General features: G+C 36.0%; 1 protein-coding gene across 1 annotated transcript; it reads right to left on the minus strand.

The window, feature by feature from the left end:
• Positions 1-25: 25 nt before the first annotated feature.
• LOC138714855 (C-X-C chemokine receptor type 6-like) lies at positions 26-20,300 on the minus strand. Its single transcript, XM_069847069.1, has 2 exons — positions 19,360-20,300; positions 26-4,159 (listed from the first exon to the last, which is right to left on the minus strand). Exons 1-2 carry the CDS (start codon positions 19,373-19,375, stop codon positions 2,508-2,510), a joined length of 1,668 nt encoding a protein of 555 aa, XP_069703170.1. The 5' UTR covers positions 19,376-20,300; the 3' UTR covers positions 26-2,507.
• Between the last annotated feature and the right edge of the window lie 417 nt (positions 20,301-20,717).

Genomic DNA, 20,717 nt, shown 5'->3' on the forward strand with positions numbered 1-20,717 from the left:
AAAAAAAAAAAAAAAAAACACCTACCTACCTTTCAACATGCAACATTGTTGCAAGAACGTTATCGAACTTCCTCGCGTGTTTCTCCATCACGTACCCACACCTCTTGCACACGTATATCAGCATGTCTATTGTCTTTGAGGACAGGTGAATGAAACTGTTGATACACAACAGAATGGAATGCCATTATGAAGCCCCTATCGTTATCGTTCAATGTGTCTGGAATGTTTTCACAGATAATGTTATGCTCGAAATACTCTTTTTGTCTTCGAATTACAATTTTATATTCCCTAAAAAATACACGTCCAAGGACTGCAAAAATCTTGTAATATTTGGGGGGATAATTTGCGTTTTAATTGTCTTACCACCTAAAGTACCTATTGTTTACTTCATCAGTAAATAGTCTCATCTATCTGGTCACTCCTGGAATTCAGAAGTAACAATGTCTCTCATCTTACAGCGGTTAACACCCTGGAGAATTAATAGTCTACATCTCAACCATCTTCTCACGTGATCTTTTTGTCAGTTTACCGGAACTACTTGCACCGACCACGACATTAAATGGCTTGTTTTAGTTCAGGTCCAAATCCCACCTTTCGGTTCTTGAAAGTATAGTACGTACAGTTGTGTTCCTAGATTTCCAGCTTGCACTGCTACTTTATTTATAGGAGTTAAGAGAAAACAAAATGACGTAGCATCGATTTTCAAGTCATATTTCGTAAACGAGGAAGAAGCGAAATGAACGACTATCACAACGTTCCTTAACGAACGAAAATGAGCTAAATATGCATTTTAATTAAATTCAAGCTATACGAACTGGGACGGTTTCCTTGTAGCCAAGCAAGGATAGGTTTCAGAGGTTATAATGAACGTTTATTTTTTCATTGTGGATGTATATTTATGCATTTGTATTTTTTTTTTTTGTGCTTGAAGGCACATTCGTGTGTTCATGATAAGAGTACTGGTTCGTATTTGTGAATTAGCCTGTTTTATCATCCTAGTCTGCCCTCCCAAGCAAATCATTCTATATCCGCCTATTACAATATTCCAGACAAGGCCATAAATGCGTACCTGTATTACATTTTATGTAATGCATTTTTCACATACCAAATATTTTAAAGGAAAAATAAAAATTTACAGTTTTTCATCATATTTAATCATCCTCTTCCCTTAACACTCAGCGAGACAGAACAAACCAAATTTTGATGAAGGAATTGCTGCTAATATTCTTACAAAATATACTGTACAGTGCGAAAGACATTCAAATTACAACACGCATAATTGTATTGTATGCAAAAGCAGTAGGCCTAAAGCAATGAGTCATGGATGATAATATTATGTTGTCAACAGTAATCTCACTAGACGTTTTGATTTATCTAGAGAAAATCAAAACTCGAGTGGGATTTAATTGACTATTACACGATTAGAAGAAAGTATATAAAGATTAGAAGTAACGAAGTACTCCAATACAATAAAATATTAATTGACTTACGAAAATACAACTGTCTTCAAATGTATTATTGTACCATCTCAACATTACAAATATTACGCTAGATGCATGCTAGATGGCAGTAGTGTCTTTATACAGACACTGTAATGATTACTATTCAATAAATCTTAATATTAAAGAATCTCTGATACGTGACTATCCATAATATCATATAGCAGAAGTTCTTTTTATCCTCTCAGAGCAGAGCTATAACATAACCTAACTAATATACACAAGTGTTAGAAAAGTTTTAATTAACGACGATGACATAAACATAAACATGAATAATTTTAAAAGGAATAATTATTGAATGTACAATTTTCAAATTTGAATGTGGTTGGTGGTTCAATTGATGTTATATTGGACGTGTGCGTAATAGAAGTGGAACTCGTTGATTTAGGCCTACATGGTGTATTCAACTTATTCAGAATTTCGGAATGAATAATTTTATAAGGAATAATTATTGAATGTACAATTTTCAAATTTGAATGTGGTTGGTGGTTCAATTGATGTTATATTGGACGTGTGCGTAATAGAAGTGGAACTCGTTGATTTAGGCCTACATGGTGTATTCAACTTATTTAGGATTTCCGAATGGTGCTCTTCATTTATTTGTAAATCGGATTTCAGAAGATGCATAGGTATGATCAGTGATTTTTATTAATTCTTGTTCATGAATGCCAATACGTGTCATATTTGAAACTACTGTGCATCGACTGGAGTGGTTTGTAATTATATATATATATATATATATATATTTACGTCCAGACCAGCGCAGTTTCAAATGTTGGCAAACAAAGAAACAAATGCTAGGGACGCGATAAAATTAAACAAATGCTAGGGACGCGATAAAATTGTGCGATAAGCAGCCATGATTGGTTGAAATACGTCCTTTCGTACCGTTTTAGTGGTCAAAAGTAGTATGACGTAGTAAGAGTGTAATAGTCAAGATAAAATCATTCGTAAGAATATTCTTCAATTTCACAAATAATACGTTTAAAAATATTGGGAGTACAATTCTCACACGCCGGTGCTTTGAGTTTCTACACTAGCGACGTATGTGACCGCGTTTCTTTTAGCCTTACTCGAGGATATCCAAAATAATAAATATTTCTTCATGTATCGTCTGAATGTGCTACTTGTCACGAACAGAGCTATGGGGTTAAAACAAGCATCGCTAAAGGTTAGAAGGTAAGTAATGAACATTGTCAGTCTTAATTTGTTGGGGGTGTCTATAAGATATTCGTTAACGCACAAAAGAACATTATGTGTACCGTAGGAAAAAGTGAAAACCAGTGTGAGAGCAATGACTACTTTCAAGCTTAATATTTTTCCTCTTCTCACTTCTTCAAATCCAATGCTGCGATTCAGCACACGAGCGGTTAGACAAGACGAAATGGCTATTACAATGAAAGGAATCACGAACAGTAGAATTAGTTCTCTTAACCTGAAGGTTCTCACAAAAAGTCTATTTTCCCAGTCCGTACCACAGCCTTTATCTGTGATGGTATATCCAAGTGGATAGATGGCTAGAATAATTGAAATTACCCAAACTATTATTAACATGAGTGCACAATAGAGTTTCCTACGTGAAGGACGATTGGAGGCTTGAGGGTTCGAAATACGCGTCAGGACTACACACCGCTGAACGTACATGGCTACTACTGAATAAATGCTTGCATAAACAACCGTGTAACACATCAGTAAATACATTTGGCACATTGTAGTACCAAAGACCCAATACTCATTAAGCTGAAATAAATAAAATAACAGAAGATTGCACAAGAGATCCAACATGTCTGTTATAGTCAAGTTTAATATTATTAAGTTGGTAGCGGTGCGCATCTCCTTGTGCCTTGAGAAAATGAGCAGTAAGACGCTGTTTCCTATAACTCCTATAATGAAGAAGATAATTCCCATAGTTAAGAACAACACGTACGGTTTGCTGTTTCCACCATTGTGGTGATCGTTCAAGGTTTTATCTTCACATAATCTGTGGCAGTGAAGATGAAATTTCATTCGAAATTCGAGAAAATACTCTACGTTTAATATCTCACTCATGTCGTCAATAGTGGAATTTAATAACTTAATACACGATCTGTAGTTATCAATAACGCACCTCATAAAATTCACCTCAGAAGTGTTATTGTTTTGTTTTCTTTCTTTACTGAGGCCAACGTGTGGTTCAAAGAGCTGCAGATGAATCTCCAGTATATTTACCATATGGTCCATGTGTTGTGTTTTATCCCGTATTATCCGCAGATATTTCTCATACTCTTCAGTATCATTGTTTCCAACTTCAGCATAGTGGGTTTGATTTGGATGAGTGAGTACACCTTCTTCTTCTTGCGACTTCACTAAATCAGGCATAAGTTTAGGGAAGACTTCTTTCTGGTCCTTCGCAGTTTGTTCTTCACTTTGATTGAAGTTTGATACGTTCAGTAATAGAGAGTTCAGAGTTTCTTCCTGTAAGTCTATGACTTCCACAATGTCTTGCAGCGCTTTCTTCAGTTCACCCTGATCTGTATCGTAAGGGCTGACAGTGTGAATGATTTCTGCAGGCCAGCTAGAGTTAATAAATGTTGCTTCACCGCCATCCGGTACCGCTGCTGAAGGAACGTAGACCAAATAGCTGAGCAGCCCCAATAGATAGACGAGGAACACGGACATATCTGTAAAGTAAAATAGTAATAATAATAATAATAATAATAATAATAAAATAATAATAATAATAATAATACAATGCAAAGAAATTGTAATCTAACAAAATTCTAGCACTCTCCTGAGAGAGTAAAGAATAATAATAATAATAATAATAATAATAATAATATAATAATAATAATAATAATAATAATAATAATAATAATAATACAATGCAAAGAAATTGTAAACTAACAAAATTCTAGCAGTCTCCTGAGAGAGTAAAGAATAATAATAATAATATTAATAGTAATAACAACAAAATAATATTATTATTGTTACTATTATATATGAAGACATTATTACAAAAACAGCCCTTGTCAATTTTTAACGAAAATGAGTTAAGAGCATCATCACGTGGAGCCACATTTTTGCCACAATCTGAAATGTGTTTAAAAGCCAAAAAGACTTGTGTCAGGCACAGTAGCCATAAGAAAAAACACCGATTCTACAAAAACAGCCCATGTCATTCTGTTTTCGAACAAAAATTGCCCTTGTCAGCTGACAATGGTTGTTCTTTTGTAAAATGTTTTCAGCACTGAATTAATTAGGTACATTATGCATTATATAATAAGTACTGGCGGCATTGTGTTAAATTGAATAAATATTTAAATGTTTCACATTGCAACAATGAATAGTCATTGAGCATTCCATTTTAGTTTCTTGTACATCATGGACAGTAACGATGGAAATAGATTAAATGTCCAGAAAAAAAAAACGGAAGAGCACAAAGGAAGATTTTATTAAGAAAATTAAAGCAGATGGAAAATAACATACTAATCTCTTAGGGAAATATGTGGCAGCTTGTATTTTAAGGTGAGAATATGTTCAGATGGTATATCAAAAGATATGCCTGTTTGTCGCAATGTATTTATGAGTTTGCATGGGATAACAAGAGGGCGTCTTCGTGCTGTACAGACATCTTTGCTGAACTATCAGAAATCTTCTGACTCCAGAGATAAACACACTAATCGCCCCAAGGCGATTCCAAGGAAAATTGAAATGCTGATTATGCATCATATTAGTTCATTCAAACCCCGGCAGTCCCATTACTGTATACTGAGAAATCCTCATAAATTGTACCTGCTATAAACACTTTCAGTTAAAGAAATGCGCAGTATGTTTATGGAGTTACATCACATTCAAGTATCCTACCATACCTACTGGTATATTTTTACAGAAAAAAATTAATATTTATTTCGGAGTACCTATATCTGATACCTTGACCCAACAGATAGAAACTTGTGAAAGCAATGATGAAAAATGTCAGACTCATGGACCAGAAACAAATACATCTTTCAAAGCAGAGGCTTTCTATAACATGAAACGATCATACAGACTAAGAGCTCTTAAAGTCAATGCTGCAGTATTGAGTTTCGATTACATACAGAATTTGCCTGTCCCATATCTAAGATCCAATGTAAACTACTCTCGTCAGCTTTGGCATTATTGTTTTTGAGTATCATTTGTCAAATGATGAGGTAACACTGATTACCAGGGAACGGATTTATATGGACTAAAAATATATGAAATATGTAAATATATATGTAGTTATTTTTACCAAAATATGGAATTAAATATGGATTTTTACCAAAATATGGAATTAAATATGGACTTAAAATTATAAAAAAATGACTATGTACGTTAAATATTGGTACATTTTAATCAAACTAAACAAAAAATATAATGGACGTACCTTATCTTCCAATGTAGTTTCAACAAAACACAATTTTTATTGTCTGTTACCATAACAATAGGTTACAAACATTTCTTTCAAGTGCTGAAAAGTGAATCTTCTTCTATTGTCTCTGAGGATAGATTTATACTGACTAAAAGAGCGTTCGACGTCACAAGAAGTAACTGGTACATAATTCAATTTCACAATGTCTGCTGGGGATAAGTCCAAGTTAATCTTCACTGTTGATTCACCACTCATCACAGCAACAACCTTTTGTAGTTCTTCATATCCAGGGTTTTTTGAAAGTACAGTGTCCACCTTAGCTCTTACTGCATCTGCAACTTTACCTCTACCACGATTCAGTTGTTCCACAGTACTATTTATAATTTCAAAACTTTCAGATAGTGAAAGGTGCCTATTTTGGAGACTTTTGAGCGTTTTTATGATGCATGAAAATGTATGCTGAATGTGAGCTAAGTCATTCTTCACACTTATGTCACAGGTAACTGTTTTCGCAGTATCAATTGAGACTGCATCTTCAGAGTCCAATGCAAGGAGAACATTGTTAATAGAGTCTATATGTTCGGCATAATATTCAACTGCTTCTAGCCATGTACCCCATCTAGTTAAAATTGGCTTTGGTGGCAATGGAATTTCAGGGTACATTTCTTTCAACACGTTAACTCTACTGGGAGCTTTGAGAAATACTTTTTTCACTGATGAAATCAACAAATCTACTTTAGGGAAATTGTCTCTGACCACTTCTGCCACACGATGAAATGCATGCGCCACACAAGTAAAATGAGTCAATTTAGGATATACAACAGATAATGCTTGTCCAGCTTTGACCATATAAGGGGCAGCATCGCTAATAAAGAATAACACATTATCGTACATAATACCCTTTGGCCACAGGATACCCATAGCTTCGTTGAACAGTTTAACTATAGTTTTGTTATTGCACTTTTCTAGAACATCACAATGTAAAAGAATTCGTTCAGAATATTGTTCACTTAACAAACCGATAACTACATTACCAACAAGTCTACCTTCTTTGTCGGGAGTCTCATCAATGGAAACCCAAATTGAACTATCTTTAATTTCATCTCTTATCTTCTGTATTGTCTCATCGTAGATGGATGGAGCATACGTCTTCCTAAGTGTTGACTCATCCGGGATTGTATGTTGAGTATATTTTTCAAGGAATTCCCTGAAGACCTTATTCTTTAGTTTGTAGAGAGGAATATCAGCAGAGATGAGAGAACGGCACAGGTCGATGTTAAACTCAGATCTTACATTCGATGTTGTTGGTTGTGTTAAAAACAATTGTCTCTGCTTGGAATTTAGTTGTTTGTTGGCCTGATGTTTACTAGTTGTAATGTGTTGTTGCACCAGGAACTTTTGTGTAGATGATACTGCACACTGACACAAATTACAAAATAATATTTTATTGTCAGTTGATAAACCATCTTCTTTAAATTCTGAAATGTAACTTGTTAGTTTTGATTTTAAATTGACTGAATGACGTACTTTTGGCATATTTACCGTCTTTATAGTATGATTTACAAAACTGAACCTATGTGTACTCTGACTGGCATTTAACTGTTGAGCTGCACAACTGAAGTCTGTTAAAAATTTTAAATTAAATTAATACAGTTTTGTAACTTACTTTCCCATTGTTGATAGGACTGCTAATTTTCAAATAACTCTGATGTTAAAGGGATTACTGAACATGTGTTTAAATCTCTATTGTTGAAATGTATTTTTAAAAGTTAATGGAATTTTGTTTTGTTTTATTGTTAAACCTAATATAATATGGACTGTTTTATATGAAATATGGAAAATATATGGAAATTAACGAAAATATGTACTAAACTCTAAAATATGGAAAAATATGGAAAATAAAAGTAGGATTTTTCAACCCTACACATTGTGAAACATAAAGATAATGCAAAATATAAATTATATTAGCTTTATAAGTAAATATGTATTTACATATAAATCCTTTCCCTGCTGATTACCTATCATGAAACAGTTGTAAGAAGGGACAAAAAGAAGTCATTTCTTTGGTCACCTAAAAGAAAGAAATTATCTAAAAATGAGTTAATTATAATATTAGGCGGCTGTCCAGGCCTAAATAAAAATATTTGTATGGTTTACTTCTTGTACATGCGAGTACATTGTTTTCAAATGTTCAAACGAGTTACGCACTTGTTCACCATAAGGGGCCACTCATTTTTGTCAAACGGTCAGGACTTTTCCTTGATTGCAAAGAAAAAACGAACTGCCTTTGTGCAAACTCCAAATCAGTGGGGTGATATAATAGCTAGCTGCACAGTTCATCCAAAACCTTTTGAAGTGAAGAGGGTTCATACACCAGATTTTCTCAACACCATCATGGCTAAAGTGGAGCCCTATTTTTTTTCAGTCTTCTAGCTGAAGCAGCTGAGAATGTATAGGATTGACAGAGACTCCCCACATGTAGGAGTAAGGGACAGTTATTCGGGGCCATGGAGATCTGTGCATATCCGTAAAAGGATGCCAATACCTCAAGAACTACGTTTGCACCTCTTTACAATGAACCCTTGAAGATTAAGCAATAAAAATGGAGGACCTGAAAAAACTGTATGGACTATTGTCTCCAGATAACAGCCGGTTCTTTAAAAGTCTCCAACCTGTTTCAGAAACGGAAACTACCAATACACATGTTGTAGACATGGAAGGGTCTGATAAGAGCAGTGGAGAAGAAAGTTATTAATATATGTTGTGATTTCCTGCTAATTTACTGATATTGCAATACAATATTGACTGCTGAAGTAATAATATTACAATCTCCATTTGTATTATTTTAATACAAAAATAGCCCATGTCACACTCTCCCACATTTAGTAATTAATTATAGGTCTCTAATATGTAAAAACTTAAATGTGTTTATCATATATTTGATTCTTATATCCTGAGGAAAGAGTCTACCTTTTTTTTATTTCGATGTTATAAGTTACATGGACTGGAGGTTGTTTTTTTGTTTTCCTGAAAAATCGACATTTTTGACAAGGGCTGTTTTTGAAATAATGTCTTCATATAATGTAATGTAACAAAATTCAGTACTCAAACTTCTTAGGGTACTGAAACTAATATTGAGTAGTCTTCCTGTGAAGGACAAGAAAAGGAAAACGTTTGATATCATTGAGAACGACACAATTGTTCGAATGTGTGGCTTCCTGTTTCGATACACGCTCTGTAACGACGTGTCATGGCTGGTCTCACACGTTTAAAGACTCTATTCATTCCTTGTAAAGAGGCAGTAGCTGCAAGAACTCGAGCTAAGGAACTTCTCTCTTTCAAGTGAATCTCACAAATAATAATGATGTGGAGTGAGGTCGGGAGAACGAGAAGGCTAAAGAGTGGGTCTACCGCGGCCAATTCAGTGCTCATCTAATGTGCTGCTCCACTTTTGAACACTTTTTTTGTCGATGAATACAAAATCAGTCGAAGCTAATATAACCTCTGTAGTTGCGAGCGTCGTTAAATAAACCCTGATTTTTTCTACTTCACGTGTTCCCTTAGAATAGCTAAAGCAATACGCGCTCCCTTTGTTGGGTTCAATTAAGTCGGAGCTGTCCTCTTTCCATCTTACCACCTTTAATTAACATTTGGCTTCGAGGCGATCTTGCCTTTGATTTCAGATAATGTGGAATTCGAACAAACTATACAGAAGTAAACTTTTCAATGTAGCATTTTTCAACAGTTCCCTCACACATGAACGACACGTTGTAGTGTTAGCAGAAGTTACAAAAGAATGTCGCTTCTCCGCGAAGAAAACGGGACTAAGGAGGAGCACCGACAATCTCACAGGCACATACACGACTGCCACCCTGTGTGCAGGCGAAATTAAGAAAAATTTACGTATTTTTTATAGTCAGAAAAGCGTAAAAAATGTGCTAAACACTATTTAGGACACTTTAGAGTTTAGGCATTATAGGCATTTGCCTTAAAATTATTATATACTACATTTAAAAGGTAAAGGTGATGGTGCATCTCCTTGCTTTAGCCCGCAGTGAATTGGAAAAGCATCGGACAGAAGCTGGCCTATACTGACTTTGCTGTACGTTTTACTGAGACACATTTTAATTAATCGAACTAGTTTCTTGGGAATACCAAATTCAATATGAATACCCTTATGGGGGGATGTTGTACTTGTTTGACTAACCTAACTCCATTGTCATTACTAGTTATGTGTAGGTCTAGTCCCTTTTTTCCAATAGTTGGTTTAAAAATATCCTCCCGTCCTACTTTATCATTGAAATCCCCCAATAAAAAAATTTTATGTGATATCTAGATAACTGATTAAAAGTGTGTTCCAATTCCTCATACAAGCTATCCTTTGTATGGTCGTCTTTCTCTTCTTTTTTTATTTTATTGGGTTATTTTACGACGCTATGTCAACATCTAGGTTATTTAGCGTCTGAATGAGATGAAGGTGATAATGCCGGTCAAATAAGTCCGGGGTCCAGCACCGAAAGTTACCCAGCATTTGCTCGTATTGGGTTGAGGGAAAACCCCGGAAAAACCTCGACCAGGATTCGAACCCGGGCCACCTGGTTTCGCAGCCAGACGCGCTTACCGTTACTCCACAGGTGTGGACTCTTTCTCTTCTTAAGGTCGTGATTATTTATAAATATGATATCGCACCATCTACCCATAAGTACTATATGCGATATCCTGTCACTGATAAATTGGACCTTTTTTACTGCCGATTTTATTCTTTTATGAACAAGGAATTCTGTTCCTAATTGTTGGTGATTGTTTCATTCCCCATAATAAAAGTAATGTTCTATTTTTAATATGCCGTTCCCATCTAACCTAACCTCCTGTACTCCCACAAAGTCTGTTCTATATCTAGCGACTTCTTTTGCTACTAATGTTACCCCTCCTGTTCTATAAAGGTTAGTTACGTTCCAAGTACCAAATCTCATAACCTTATTCCTTTGCTGTGTTCGTTCCAGAGAATCAGTCCCATTTCGAGGCTTACTGTGTGGTTTCGTAAGAAGCTGTCTTTTTACGGTGATGGGTTGTTAGCCCTTCGCTCAACCCCCAAGCTGGAGGACCACCCCTTATCTGCTCTCCACGATTACTTATTCAATACATTCACAGCTATCGTTCATATCTGAAGGCTGTCTCCTCTACTCGCCACCTGAGGATGCGCCATGCCGTGGTGATAGAATTTCAGTGGTGGTGGTAATGGTGGTGGCGGTGGTGGCGTCTTGTTATTAGTTTTATTTGTTTATTATTAATATTTATGTACTGTCTGTTAATAAAATTAAAACAATAATAGACTAATAAAAATAATACAAATAAAATTAATAATGATACAAGTATTCTTCGTTTATTGTTAATCGAATCTACACTTCACAACCTGCGTTTAGCTTCTCAAACGTGTTTTGATATACGTTTCAGAATTTAAAATTATGGACTAACGATATAATATAATACTGAAAAAAAATTTCTAAGAATTTTGAAGAAGTGGGAAAATCCAAATCATGCCATTTGTTACATTTTATGTAAAATGGATTTTTGGAGGCCATTTTGTGCCATTCTCCGAAAATTCGTGAAATTTATCAAGAAGAATGACTTTATTTCGTGTCCATTATTCTATTTTAAATAATTACTATCAAATATTACGCATTTTTTAATCAAATTTGTCCAATAGTTTAGGTGAAATGTGTATACACATGAAGGCAGAGTATGCTTGAAAATAGGGATGCGCGACAGATAAAGTATTTCAGAGAAGACAGTGAAATGCACTATTTACGTCATTACAGTTACTTCTCCTTACAGTTTGTGTCATGAAAGCAAATAGGGTAGCATATACGAATGTCTGAAATACACGTGTATTACAATGTTTACAGTTATCACAAACTGTTGTTGAATATGGCCATAAAAGTCATTTGTGCGAGATCGTGCGTATTTGCTTAGTTTCCGCACAAAAACAACCCGCGGAAAGTCTAAAATTCCACATTCAGTACTCCCAACCTAACACACATAACAATTTCCCTCTTCTTACCGCTTAAGTGACATATTGATTTTACTGCTTTAGGCTTTTAACATATTTTTTTAGACACGTTCATTATAGTAATAATTATAAATTGGAAACTTACCACTGCAATTTCACCTAAATTGCACTGTTAATTATTGTTTTTAAATATTTGCAAAAATTAAGTAAACTCTACAACTCCACTAAAGTTACTGCATTCATGATGCAAGTAACATTAAGGAAGCCGTGAAAAAATCAGCAAGATTCCAGACTCATCATAGACTGGGGGAAAAAAATACAGACGTGCTGGAGTATAGTAAACACAGAAAACATTTTAAAGCAACAATGTTGAAGATAGATATTTTTGTTTTCCAAAATTGCCGTCATTGAACAGAAACCAAGATGGAGATTTCATTGCAACTAATTAAGAAATTCCTCTTTCAGTTATGTAATAAACGATCTTCACACAAAATAATGTACGATACACGAGCGGTATGTTTTCTTTCAATTCTCGGAAATTAAAAAAGCTCAACTACGTTTCGCTTTTTCAAACTTGTCCTCAACCTGAAAACTTCAACATACCGCTCTTGTAACGCATATTACTATTAAATATGCGCTCCTGCATATTGACTTACATAGGTTTAAATGCAGGTAGTAGGCCGTAAAACAGTACAATGAGAGGAGTTCGACCAGCACCGTGGATCGTGTCCCGGCATAGCTCAATTGGAAAGAGCCCTCAGCGCGCAGACCTGAAAGGTCCCGGGTTCGATTCCCGGTGCCGGAACGAATTTTTCTTGATTTAATGGTGATAGTGTATATGATAACTTGTGAAGTTAGCTTCATGTTGCGCTTCGTCAGAGTCAATTTTTTTCGATATCACTTAAACCAGTTTATGTAAAACAAATTTTAACTACTTCGTACAATATAGCTTGTTAAGTAATAGTAATATGCGTTACAAGAGCGGTATGTTGACGTTTTCATGTTCGAGGAAAAGATTGAAAAAGCGAAACGTAGTTGAGCTTTTTTAATTTCCGAGAACATGAAAACAAACATACCGCTCGTGTATCGTACATTATTTTGTGCGAAGATCGTTTATTACATACTGAAAGACGAATTTCTAATTAGTTGCAATGAAATCTCCATGTTGGTTTCTGTTTAATGACGCCAACTTCGGAACACCAATATATCTTTCTTCAACATTGTTGCTGTAAAATGTTTTCTGTGTTTACTATACTCCAGCAGGCCGTGATACAGGTCTGTCTTTTTTTTCCCCCAGTCTATAAATGCGAACTTAAAACAAACGGTAAGGTTATGTAATGATTTATTTTTCATTTTAATATTTTAACAATATTATTTATATAACATATTGCAGTAATAACATCGGCATCTGGAATCTCGTTGATTTTTTCACGGCTTCCTTAATGTTACTTGTATCAGGAATGCAATAAGTTTCGTGGAGTAGTAGACTTTTAGACTGACGCGGTCGGCCTTCGTTGGGACGCCAAAATATGAAGCGGGTCGCCTTCGTTAGGGCGCCAAAATATGTAGCGGTTGCGGTCGTCGTCGTCGTCGTTGCCCACGACGCCTTTCCTTGCCCTCGGCTGCCAGCTCAGTCGTATATGGAAAGTATCTCGAGGATGGCACGTTGATGTCAGTAATTAAAGATGTACACTAATTAATTTTGGCGCCAGCCTCCTCGAGATTACTCCGGTAGAGGATGAGGTCCCAGGTCAGCTGCAAAAACGGTCGGGACATGGGGTTTGGGAGACGTGCTCGTAGGTTGAAATGATGTAGGCGCACACCAGAAGTTGTTGGTAAGAACTATGAAAACGTTTGTTATTATTAAGTGTTCGTTTCAGATTAGCAGAAATGCGCGTCCAAGTGTATAATATCTCGCTCTCACTTCCCGCAAGTTGGTAGACTAATTTCTGAGCTCACGTAATTATATATTTTGTACTATAAAACACCAGTAATATAACGGAGAGTTGATAACTTGATGACAATTTATTCCGAATGTAATAATAATGGTGAGAAAAGAATTCAGACTTATAATAATGATGCAACACACGACTTCTTACTAGACCCACTGAAAAATTCTAAGTCCGTAAATTGTTATACTTCCGAGTTAGGTTTGCCGAGAATATGTGGAGTGCAACCTCTCCGTACGCGTACTATATGCCTTCTGTCTATCTGCCAAATCTATCCTCTACTTTCAACCACCAAACATACAATTTCGCCCTCCTATCTATATATCACGTGTCTCTATTAAGAATCCTGATTGGCCATGATTACACTTACGTCACTTAAGACGCGTTCTTCAAAAATTGTTCGTTAACTAGAACATACCCTTACTTCCGGCGTCCTGACAATTCTCTGACATATACCAGATCATCTCTTTTGGAACCTGGCTTGGCGTCATCTTACTGACCACCCGCAGGCAAAGTCCATACATTCCCTCATCAGTCAACTCCACGCCTGGACACATGTTTCCTGTCCTCCTAGCTTGGCTTCAGCCTTCCTGTCCACCTGTTACTTCCGTCTCACATTCTGAAACTTCCTTACACGTCCATGCTTACTATCCATATAAGAAGATTAACACGAAATACTAATCTGATCAAAACCTCCTTATCCTATACGAGGAAACTTCTCAAATGCCCTCTCATAACAAAGAATATTCCCAAGGGAATATTTGTTGTTATGAGACGCCCCATAAACTACCTTCGGTACCAGTCTCCGGTGCCCCCTAATTAGTCACACTTGGATACACCTTTTGCTAAGCTTGTAAACAATGTACAAATTCACACTCACAATTATTACATATTTACAACTATTTACATGTATGAATCTATATGCACACCTTACGCCTGCTTACATCTCACACGCCAGTTTAACTGACCTCTACCTGACCTATATACAGCATCCAATCGTAACATTCAGGGCACATCCGAATACAATGGCGCTCTCTCACTCACATTCATGATCGGTTCCTTGATACATACTTATACTTATAACATAGAAATAAGAATTATGAACCACAATAAAAAAATACGCTAAATAATACATAATACATTTTAAAATACCAATTAACCCTTTATATCATACTTCATACATTAGCTTCAGACTTGACAACACATTTACATTCATAAAACCGAAATAATTATTAACCAGAATCAAAATTATACTAAGCAGTACATAATACTTTTGAAATACTAACTGACTCTATTTATCATATCTCATACACTAGCTGCAACCTTGAATACACATCTCGAATAACGTCCCCTCAATATAGAGGACAACTTTATGTCTCGAACTAAAACTGATGGTCTGGCACTTAATATTGATTCTAAAAAAATGGATACATATTCAAATCGAATCATTCAACCTCTACAAATAAATGAACATAAATGAAGTTAATTAAAAAAAAAATATTCTATCATTATTATTAATCATTATTAACATTATCTTTTAATTATTGCCACAGGAAATACTACTTATCGCATGATTTTATAAGAAAACACACAAAAACACTAATTCTGAAGGTGGCAAAAAGAAAACAAAAGTAACAAAAATTTTCCCAAGGTTAACATTTTCAGCACAAATCAGTTCTTGGTTCTAGTTGCTTATACCGCTCAAATACTACATGCACAAAACAAACACATTCTTATTATTTTTTTTTAATTAAAATCATATTATTTTCAACTTTACACAAATTCTCGTCCATTAACCTGGTACGTCGCCTGGATGTCTATCATGAATCGGATCACCATTCTCCGAATGGGATCGTCTGCGGCCTTCCTCATATGTCATTGTGCCATTCTTAAATTGACAGTTTACACGTGGAGACACACTTCTCCTCACATTAAATCTACCAGCATGCTTCCACTTAACTTTTTCTCCTCCTGCAGAAAAATGAGGCCTCCAAATGCCCTTCCTATATTCACTTCTTTGATCGTCGCAGTACCGCTTTGTACTATTGTTAGAAAATCGGTTCACAAAATACCGCGTGTCATTATTGTAGGGTTGTAAACCATGACCGCCAGCACTGTGTGGCCGATCCCTGCTCCAACCGTCATTATGGTTATTGCTATTGTACCCTCTGTGGGGTGAGAAGGCTTCTTCTGCCCTCCGCCCCATGTTTGTGATCGTTTTCGCATTCTCTTTCTCAAGTCCACTATCGCTCCCAAACTCACCAAACTTTTCGATTACTCTATTTACTTGCTCCTTGAATGCTCCATAACTTTCTAACACCTGGCTCTCTAGCCTGATACTACTATCGGTTAGTCTATACTCCAATTCATTATTATTCTCATTGAGATTATCGTCCAACCCATTAATATCCATATTTACTTTACTTTCCACCTCATTATTATTTTCGGCTACCTTAATATTCATTTCCTCAGTATTCTCATTAATATCCTTAGCTAATTTACTCTCCACTTCATTACTATTTCCTGCTATCGTATTATTCAATCCATTAATATTCTCAGCTAACTTATCTTTCAGTTCAGTACTATTTTCATCTAGTTTCTCTTTCAACTCATTAATATTCACAGCTAATTTAATTTCCACTTCATTACAATTCTCAGCTAGTTCATTACTCAATTCATTAATATTCCCAGCTAACTTATCTTTCAGTTCAGTACTATTTTCATCTAGTTTCTCTTTCAACTCATTAATATTAACAGCTAATTTAATTTCCACTTCATTACTATTCTCAGCTACCATATTATTCAATTCATCAATATTCTCTTCTAATTTATTATCGAATTCATTACAATTCTCATCTAGATCATCTCCCAATTCATCAATATCCACAGCTAATTTATTTCTCACTTCGTTACTATTCTCGGCTATCTTATTATCCAATTCACTAGTATCCACAATTAATTTACTTTCCACTTCATTACTATTCTCGGCTACCTTATTATTCAATTCACTAGTATCCTCAATTAATTTACTTTCCACTTCATTACTATTCTCGGCTATCTTATTATCCAATTCACTAGTATCCACAATTAATTTACTTTCCACTTCATTACTATTCTCGGCTATCTTATTATTCAATTCACTAATATCCTCAATCAATTTACTTTCCACTTCATTACTATTGTCGGCTATCTTATTATTCAATTCACTAATATCCACAATCGATTTACTTTCCACTTCATTATTGCTCTCGCCTAGTACATTTCCCAATCTATTATAGCTCTCTTCTATCATATTTCCCAATATATTAGATCTCTCGTTCATTATATTTCTTAATTGACCAATTTCCTCTTGATATACGTCAGAACTTTCCATTAACTGGCTCTCTAGCCTACTACTATTCTCAGCCATCTCACTCTTCAAATTACCGAACTGGCTCTCTAGCCTGCTACTAGTTTCTATCATTTCGTTCCTCATCTGATTCATCTGTTCCAATATCCGCTCTAACACACTATTCGACATGACATTGTCCGAACCTCGCGAACTTTCTTTATCTCGGCTAGTACTCGTCCCTGCTGTAGTCTCCATTTTTTTTTTTACTTCTAGTCTGGCTCCTTAGCAACATGTAATATATAATATATCCTCAAAAATTCCCCTTTAATTCAAAACAAAATAAACCCTACCAAAATGAATTACACACATGTACATATATATGGACACAACAATTGAAATGAAACCCTTTATGCTTACGTATCGACGTCTTCTAGGTTACGCCTGGTTGATCGTCTCCCCCACCGTCCATCATTGTTCTCAGCTGTTTGGGGTCTGCATGGTGTTGTGGCTGTCGGTCGTTGACACTGCATGATACTGCAAGCTGCTCTACTAACACTGCGTCGGCTGTCGGCCCTCGCGTCGATGCCCGCTGCGGTAATTGTTGCCATCAGCCGCATTAACCCTGCATTGGCTGTCGGCCCTCGCGTCGATCCCCGCCGTGGTCATTGTTGCCATCTCGGGCCCGACGTTGTTCATCACGAGCCCGACGTTGTTCATCTCGAGCCCCACGTTGGGCGCCAAATATGACGCGGTCGGCCTTCGTTGGGGCGCCAAAATATGTAGCGGTCGCGGTCGTCGTCGTCGTCGTTGCCCACGACGCCTTTCCTTGCCCTCGGCTGCCAGCTCAGTCGTATATGGAAAGTATCTCGAGGATGGCACGTTGATGTCAGTAATTAAAGATGTACACTAATTAATTTTGGCGCCAGCCTCCTCGAGATTACTCCGGTAGAGGATGAGGTCCCAGGTCAGCTGCAAAAACGGTCGGGACATGGGGTTTGGGAGACGTGCTCGTAGGTTGAAATGATGTAGGCGCACACCAGAAGTTGTTGGTAAGAACTATGAAAACGTTTATTATTATTAAGTGTTCGTTTCATATTAGCAGAAATGCGCGTCCAAGTGTATAATATCTCGCTCTCACTTCCCGCAAGTTGGTAGACTAATTTCTGAGCTCACGTAATTATATATTTTGTACTATAAAACACCAGTAATATAACGGAGAGTTGATAACTTGATGACAATTTATTCCGAATGTAATAATAATGGTGAGAAAAGAATTCAGACTTATAATAATGATGCAACACACGACTTCTTACTAGACCCACTGAAAAATTCTAAGTCCGTAAATTGTTATACTTCCGAGTTAGGTTTGCCGAGAATATGTGGAGTGCAACCTCTCCGTACGCGTTCTATATGCCTTCTGTCTATCTGCCAAATCTATCCTCTACTTTCAACCACCAAACATACAATTTCGCCCTCCTATCTATATATCACGTGTCTCTATTAAGAATCCTGATTGGCCATGATTACACTTACGTCACTTAAGACGCGTTCTTCAAAAATTGTTCGTTAACTAGAACATACCCTTACTTCCGGCGTCCTGACAATTCTCTGACATATACCAGATCATCTCTTTTGGAACCTGGCTTGGCGTCATCTTACTGACCACCCGCAGGCAAAGTCCATACATTCCCTCATCAGTCAACTCCACGCCTGGACACATGTTTCCTGTCCTCCTAGCTTGGCTTCAGCCTTCCTGTCCACCTGTTACTTCCGTCTCACATTCTGAAACTTCCTTACACGTCCATGCTTACTATCCATATAAGAAGATTAACACGAAATACTAATCTGATCAAAACCTCCTTATCCTATACGAGGAACCGTCTCAAGACTTTACTTAATTTTTGCAAATATTTAAATACAATAATTAACATTGCAATTTAGGTGAAATTACAGTGGTAAATTTCCAATTTATAATTATTACTATATTAAACGTCTCTAAAAATAATATGTTAAAAGCCTAAAGCAGTAAAACGAATGTCGCGCTTAAGCGGTAAGAAGAGGGAAATTGTTATGTGTGTTACGTTGGGAATAGTTAATGTGGTATTTCACACTTACCGCGTATTGGTTCTGTGCGGAAAACAAGCAAATACGCACGATCTCGCACAAAAGAAATTTTATGAATACAATGTCTACATGCTTACGAATTAATGTCAACATTTCTGTATACACTTCCTTTCGCAACCTCTCTTGTCTTCAGACTAAGGTCTTGTGAATATTGACGACCTTCACATTGCAGCCACAACAGCGAGGTGTAGGTTGATCCAAAACATTTCCTTAAAGACCACATTTTGTCCTTAAAATAACATTGAAACACTGTCATGTTGCATAATCGAGACTCCCGGCAGATTAAGAAAAACAGATACACACGAAGGTAGCAATTAGGGACGAGTACACGCAGTTAATATTTCTGCACACTGTATTCATTATTAGGTAACAAGATCCTCAAGGCTACGTTAACTGCTTGTTACAGTTATACAGGTTGTTGTAAATCAGGTATTTAAAAGAATATAGCAGTTTATAGTCGTTATATCATCACTCAGATGCGTAGAAAGTTGTTTGTAGGCTCAAATGAAAGAGGAAGGAAGACATCTAGGTGTAGGTTTCAGGGGTTATAATGCACGTTTATTTTTTCATTGTGGATGTATATTTATGCCTTTGTTTTTTTGTGCTTGAAGGCACATTCGTGTGTTCATGATAAGAGTACTGGTTCCTATTTGTGAATTAGCCTATTTATCTTCCTAGTGTGCTCTCCCAAGCAAATCATTCTATATCCGCCTATTCCAATATTCGAGACAAGGCGATAAATGCGTACCTGTATTACATTTTATGTAATGCATTTTTCACATACCAAAAATATTTTAAAGGGAAAATAAAATTTCATCGTTTTTCACCATATTTAACCATACTCTCCCCTTAACATTGAAGAGACAGAACAAAACAAATTTTTGTGAAGATATTGCTGCTAATACCCTTACAAAATATATTTTGTGCGAGATCGTGCGTATTTGCTTTTTTCCGCACAGAACCAATACGCGGTAAGTGTGAAATACCACATTCAGTATTCCCAACTTAACACACATAACAATTTCCCTCTTCTTACCGCTTAAGCGCGACATTCGTTTTACTGCTTTAGGCTTTTAACATATTATTTTTAGAGACGTTTAACATAGTAATAATTATAAATTGGAAACTTACCGCTGCAATTTCACCTAAATTGCAATGTTAATTATTGTTTTTAAATATTTGCAAAAATTAAGTAAAGTCTACTACTCCACGAAACTTATTGCATTCCTGATACAAGTAACATTAAGGAAGCCGTGAAAAAATCAACAAGATTCCAGATGCCGATGTTATTACTGCAATATGTTATATAAATAATATTGTTAAAATATTAAAATGAAAAATAAATCATTACATAACCTTACCGTTTGTTTTAAGTTCGCATTTATAGCCTGGGGGGGGGGGAAGACAGACGTATATCACAGCCTGCTGGAGTATA

The sequence above is a fragment of the Periplaneta americana genome, chromosome 2 (assembly GCF_040183065.1).
Source record: "Periplaneta americana isolate PAMFEO1 chromosome 2, P.americana_PAMFEO1_priV1, whole genome shotgun sequence".
Taxonomy (NCBI): domain Eukaryota; kingdom Metazoa; phylum Arthropoda; class Insecta; order Blattodea; family Blattidae; genus Periplaneta; species Periplaneta americana.